A 7,127-nucleotide genomic window follows, 5' to 3' on the forward strand; every position below is an offset into this window, starting at 1 on the left:
ACCTCATAGAATTCCTGTGGAACGCTTGTGTTTAGAACTGCGGTTTTTAAAGAGGAAAACGAAGTGAGGGGTCACATAACACTTTTAACTAGATCTTCTGCAAGTTTTCTATTCAAGATACTATCAAAACTTTCGTTCAAATATGCCAATTTCAGCAATATTTTATCTCGTACGGATTTCGAGCCGTTCGTCTTCAAACCCGGACAGTCAATTTTAAACACTTAAATAATAGCATTTAACCCAAATTTATAAAATTTCATGCCACTGTATTGTTAATTAATGATTCCGTTCGCACTTATGTTGAAAACACCTTTGAAAAACTTGAAATCAATCACAATATTATCAACCCGAACTGGATACATCGACGCGTAACCGAGAAGAACTTGCACTGCGAAGAAATAGTGTCTGACTGGAGCAAATTTTCTGTTTTTGTTTTTATCAATCATTTGGCAATGATTACTAGATCACAAGTTTTAGTAAAATGATAAACAATATTAAAGGTAAAATTGATGTATAAAATTAAACATATTAACATATATTTTTCCTTTATTTAATCAATGTTATCAGAGTGTCCGGATATTGATACCGTCCGGATTTTGATTCACCACGGTACCTATGATTCAACGAGAAACGACAACATTTGTACAGAATTTCTACAGCTAGCTCTCAAGATGTTCGTATTATTGTAACCATTCTTGGAAGTGTTTTTAAACAAATTACTGAATATATAGCGAACTTCCAAGGACGCAGCAGTTCTTGTTTTTTCGAGGCATTCCTGGAAGAATCTCTTAGTTACTTTTCAATCGATTTCTAGAAAACTGCTATACTACGAACTGTAGAAGCTCGTGGCTGAATTGGCGTTGCAATTCTTGAAAGAAAACCTTTTTTTATCTAGGAAAACGATTGGAAAACGATTCTGCTGGTATTTTGTGGCATGATCAATAAAGAAATATTGAGAGTAATGTGAAGAATTTCCGGAATATATTTTGCTTGCATAATTGTGGAAGAAAATCCAGAAAAATAATGTAAAGAGTTCTTGCTCAACTGATCATTTTCATGAATCTTCAGTTTCTACAAACAAATTTTACGATGGTAGTTAAAAGCTAACTTTGTTAATATCTCGTTTTCTTCAGGAATTATTCGTTTACTTCAGTAAACTCTGTAAGCTTTAGAAATTTTGCTCGAGTCTCAGGAAAAACGCCCGTATAGATTCACAGCATATTTACTGTTCGTATATTGTAATTATGGAAATTAATGTCACTTGTTGTTAAGTTTGTCGCAGTTTATTAAATTAAAAGGATATAATTTTGACCATAAATTGAATCGCTCATAAAATTTAACTAATGAATGATCTTGAAGTCGCGAAGCTTTCTTAGTCTTGTGGTAATGACCAGTATAAAAAAGTCACTTTCAATTTGAGGTCCAGGATTTCATGGGTTTGAAAAATTTTCTAGGTCTCCTTCTGCATAAAATTTTGGCCCTCATCTGCCCTACCCATGGCCTCGAATATGGACGCGCCTCTGGGACTGAGAATCGCTTCGTGGAATATTTGTATTTCAATTATAATTTGTAGCTTTTTGTGCATTTCAATCAAACTTATCATATTCCAATAACCTTTCCATCAATGTGATATCTGTAATGGAAGTAGCATTTCTCTGTTTTCTATGTGCATCCGTACATACCTTCCAACATATAAAATAAATAACACAGTCTTATTTGAAGTTTTTTCATATGTATTCTACAAAATGCACTAAACTATATTATTTCGATCACTTCTACATTGAAGTTTAACCCAGCACGTACTCATCCTGCTGTACTGTTGGCGGCTCTGTGGGAACTACTTCGAATGGTGGTGTGGTAATGATTGTTGTAAGCGCCGGTGTTGTTGGTAAAGTCGGTGAGGCAACAAGGGATCCTTTGCAGATTTGTTGTAGTTGAATCAAAATCAAATCAACAGCCGTTTGGAACACCTGATTATTAACCGTTAAGCACTGTCGGTAGGTAGCACGAGCCACTTCCAATCGTGTTCGAAAATCTGTGACAAGAGCACTCAATTGAGTAACGAGCTCAGTCGGAGTTTGCTGCAACTGAGCCAGCTTGAGATATAACTGATCGTTAATGTCTTGAGGGTTTTGGAAAATGTTTCGTCCCGCGAAGGCATCATAAAGACTGAACTGAATATAAGCGGATTCATTCAGTTGAAGTTGATTGAACACTTGCTGAATTTCGGCGTTTAATCGTGCATCGACGTCAAGGATACAGTTCGTAAAACCAACGCCAGACACTTGAAGATTCAAATCTGCGCTGCTTCGTAGGAGACTCAAACAGCTTGCATCCACCTGCAGTGGTTGGTTGTTCAGATGGTACAAAGTATTCATTTCTAGGCTTATGGCCGATCGCAGAAAAGTGTCTTTCGCGAGGTACACCTCCCTGTGGAATTCGTAGATCACGTCAGAGCTGTTGTGTTTGGCATCTGCTACGACAGAAACTACAAATTTCTGCAGCTCACGATAGGCCTCGGGTAGAAGGGCCATCGTCTCTACCACCTTCAGTGAATCATCTCTCTGAGCGGATGCCAACTGGAAATAGAAAAAGATCTTTTGTTAGCAAGATTACTTAAAAAGAAAGTTCTTCAAAATTTACCCCGAATATGGCTACGAATACGAGAGCCACTTTCATCGTATTGTGCAGTTTCATCTATCTGGTTTGTAACTCAACAGCTCGTTTGAATTGTGAAACCTGCGATGCCTTTGGAAGTCTGGAACTGTTTGCGATATGCCCAATTGATTGATTTTGTTTTTATACTTCTAAGCTATTGAGCATTATAGTCTTCTGAGTATACATTTCTCAAGTATCTAGACTGTCTTATCTTCTAACTTATTGATGGTGCGATAGGAGGGCTTCTAGTGTAGATCGTCCGTGGGTCTTCATTCACAGATACTACAACTATCAATTTGTTTACTCGATGACTGGACGTCATCAATTAAATATGCCATTCCGATAAAAATTTGGCCACGCTTCAAACTTGTCCCGTTTAGACGGAACGGAGCTAATCAATTATGCAACTCTAAATTTGCATGCCAAAATGAGGTGACTCATACCAGACATGCAAATATAATTTTATCGATGATATACATGTAATTTCAAATTGATTACACCTCTTTTTTGACCGCAAACTCTAAGAATAAGTGTGAACATTGCTTCAACCCATCCTACTCATCCTCATCCAGAGATGTCGATGAGTACATGATATGACAAGGCAGTACGTCTATCCTGAGACAGAACCAGCTTCTCAGCTCAGTGTTCTTGGAGTACTTCCACAGACTAAGAGTTTTCTTTGCCTAAGTTGTCATTTTTTCTTTCGTAAGGGAAGACGGGTAATATGCGCTCCCTAATTAATTCCTGAGACGAGACTCGCGAAGACGGTCTTCTTTTTCTGTGATTGCTGAGTTTTTTCTTATTCCACTTTGTACATACCAATTATGCGCATGCGCATACCAATTATGCGCATGCTGTTCAAATCCTCACATGAACCTCTCAGCAAAAAATGATTAAGTTTGCATCACATCGAATCATAAATAGCCATTTGAGTGAAATTTCATGCCAGCAAACGTAGCAGACATTAGAAATAATTAATCTTCTGCTTATATTTATCAGCAACTTTGGAAAAAACTGCTCCGCTGACTGAGGTTTTTAATAACAGTTTACTTTGAACACAATACTTTTCACTTTTTCAGCCATAAAAACAGTGGGCTGCATTTGACGTTTCGTGAGAGGGGAATCTGGGCTGCATATGACGTTGATATTTTTCCTCTTCGCGAGTCTCTCTCAGATTAATTCTAATTGGGTCAACATGGAAGTCGCAAAAATAAGTTTGCAATTCATAATAATAGTCATTGGATCGAAGCAATCATATCTAAGAAATTAAATTCGAAAGAAACGAAACCATAGCCAAAGTCAAACGGATTTGATTTTGGGATTTTGAGTCTTAGGGGAAGGGGTAGGAAAATGAACACCTTAAGGATATCATCTTGTTTCTGATAGAAAAATGAGGAATTTGTATGATTCTATTGCACAACATCAAAAATAGAGATTTTATCATGGATGTTATCTATAGCAGCGACACGAATTCAGACTAAAATAGCTAAATTTTCACAATTTTTTATCGTTAGCAAAAAACGATGCAAATGTTCATTTTACCTGCACAGTTGTCGGTGGTAAAATGAACATCATGCCAAATACGCGAGCAAAACAAAAAAATTTGAAAATGTTCAACTTCTTCTTCTTCTTCTTGGCATTTACGTCCTCATTGGGACAGAGCCTGCTTCTCAGCGTAGTGTTCTTATGAGCACTTCCACAGTTATTAACTGAGAGCTTTCTTTGCCAAAGTTGCCATTTTTGCATTTGTATATCGTGTGGCAGGTACGATGATACTCTATGCCCTGGGAAGTCAAGGAAATTTCCTTTACGAAAAGATCTTGGACCGACCGGGATTCGAACCCAGACACCTTCAGCATGGCTTTGCTTTGTAGCCGCGGACTCTAACCACTCGGCTAAGGAAGGCCCCAAATGTTCACCTTGTATCCGAAAATAAATCCATTAAGGATTGTAACCCATTCAAAAAGAAATCTAATAGTATGAAATTTGACATCATATCTTAACGATATTCATCTCACTGAAAAACCTCAAGACACACAAGATAAAAGCTAGGGTAGAAGCACCGGTTTTGGCCATACGCCAGTTGTAGCCACAGTGGATTATACACCGTATTACATAGCCAATCAGCATGAAACCTTTTGTGTGCAGTAGATCACATTCATATGATAGAGCTACATTCATTTACTTGTCCAAATGGATTCAAAACATAAGAAAAACAAATAATTTTCCTTATAATTTTAACTCTCATACACCTTATTTGGCCAGGGCACTCCTAATTTGGCCACTCTCATGAGAAATCAATGCAATTGGCCAATTTAGGAACCGAAGTTAAATCTCTGGCCGAAACTGGTTCCGTTGGCCTATATTGACCAACGGGATTTTAAAAGCGAAAAAATGGTTTTGGCTCAGTTTTGATATTTTACACATATAATATGGATTGAAAGCTTGCATATGACATATTTGTTGTATAAATATGGCTTCCCATTCAGTTTTTATTGACATTTTCTCTTAGGCTGGCCAAAACCGGTGCATTTACCCGACGTCAGTTCTAATTTTCAAACGTGGTTTTCTAAAATCTTAGTTTTTGATGATATTTTTACTTCAATTGACCTCAGTATTAACCCGAACTCTCCGATTTATGCTCTAAATCGTCCGTGCGTGATAAAAATAATTGAAATTTGATTTTTCTCAGTAAAAGACACGATGTCCATTTTACCACCCCTGTTCATTTTGCCACCACTTCCCCTAATTTGAATTTAATCGATGGTTCTTGAGCAACCACTTGGTATGACACATTTTGCCCCACATCATTTACTCCCAAGGTTGCCAAAATCGTTTTTTAATGATTTTGATGTAGACCGATCGGGAATCCCTCTGCATGGTTTGAGGCCCATGTAAAATTGGAGCAAATGTCAAAACTAAAAATGCGGTATCTTCGTAATAATTGAGAAATCAAATAAAATAAAAACACACAGCTGTTTTATTTGCAAAATTAAAAAGGATGTGTGTTGTGGTCGAAATTCACTTACTATCGACAAACCGCCAGCATTTTCTTACGTAATTAATGGACAGCCCTTTACACAGCGTAATAAAACTGACATTTTTTCGTGTCTCAAGGATCAAATTATGTGTCTCTAGTAGATTTGCTGAATCTGACGCCGTTCTCAGAAATGTTCCAGCACTTCACAATTTTTAGCTACAAGTCGCAAAGGTTGCACTGTTTATGTTGATGTTTACATTAAATTTAAAGTATAATTTATTAAACTTTTTAGTGATCTAATCCACCAAGCATGCAATATATGACTATAACTTTCATTTCATATATAATTTGGATTGAATTGAACGATAAGATTTAGATTAAATTGATTTTTCCAACATGCTCGCAGTCTCCACACAAAACTTTTCGTTACACTTACATGGCAAAATACATTACTTTTCGAAGCCGTCAAGAAACAACTTTCGAGCATCGAAAGTATTATGAACTTTGTTGATAATAATTATTATACACATAAAGTTTAAATTAACATAAATTAAGCGGATAAATTGCCATACAAACTGAAAAACTTGTATGCAAGTCAAAATTTGTCACATTTAGCATTTTCAACAGTCAAAATCTCAAAAACTAGACGTGCTATGATATTTTTGAAAACAGCATTGAATTCAGCAACCCTTAATTTTTGAATGGATTGAGACAAAAACGTGTTCCACAGTGTTATATATGAATTGATTGAAATAATAATAAACATAATATAAAATCGAAAAAATCTCACCAAATCAGCTGCAGCCATCTGTAGATATTCCACGTTTTATGAGTTAAGCCCTTATTATTCTCCGTTTGCCATAGATTTTTCAACGGTTCCCCATTAACACACATGGTAAATTCATTCGCGGCAAACTTCACTTAAAGTTATATTGGCCGGTACCAGCACATTACGAAAAAAACCTCAAAATTGATCGTTCCTTCAGCACTGGTTTAGTTTCTACGATAATGATTTATTTCAACACATCTGATTAGGTGCACATTTTTCCACTTTTACCAGAACACATTTTTTGCTCTATGAGGCTTTTTCACCACCGATTTTATTTCGCCTAATTTTCATACACAAAGCCTGGTTTCGACAGGAATAATTTAAAAGCACAAGCCACATAGCGAAAATTTTTAATGGGAGAATCACACTTATCACATACAAAATAAAACAAAAACTATCCGGGTGGCGTAGTACCAGCCGAACCACCAGCGGAATCATGTAAAAATCTAGTAAGCAGAATGACACAAGCTATCTTTAAATTAAATGCCCGAAATAAAAAACAAACTTCTAACATTATGCCTCACCGGTGGGGCAAGAGTTCGAATATAATGTGGGGCAAAAGTTCGCTGGTTGAAATACAACATATCTACACTTTTATGGCAGACATACTTTAAAGCAACCGTAAACTTACACAGCCAATTCAGATTACCGACCCCAGTA

The 7,127-nt window shown here is 36.5% G+C and overlaps 1 protein-coding gene across 1 annotated transcript; it reads right to left on the reverse strand.

Moving 5' to 3' along the window:
* Positions 1-1,712: 1,712 nt before the first annotated feature.
* Positions 1,713-2,793, reverse strand: LOC110681054. Its single transcript, XM_021856819.1, has 2 exons — positions 2,644-2,793; positions 1,713-2,579 (listed from the first exon to the last, which is right to left on the reverse strand). The coding sequence occupies exons 1-2, from the start codon at positions 2,695-2,697 to the stop codon at positions 1,788-1,790; spliced, it is 846 nt and encodes a 281-aa protein (XP_021712511.1). The 5' UTR covers positions 2,698-2,793; the 3' UTR covers positions 1,713-1,787.
* Positions 2,794-7,127: the final 4,334 nt, after the last annotated feature.

This window comes from Aedes aegypti, unplaced genomic scaffold (genome assembly GCF_002204515.2).
Source record: "Aedes aegypti strain LVP_AGWG unplaced genomic scaffold, AaegL5.0 Primary Assembly AGWG_AaegL5_hic_scaff_304_PBJ_arrow, whole genome shotgun sequence".
Lineage (NCBI taxonomy): Eukaryota > Metazoa > Arthropoda > Insecta > Diptera > Culicidae > Aedes > Aedes aegypti.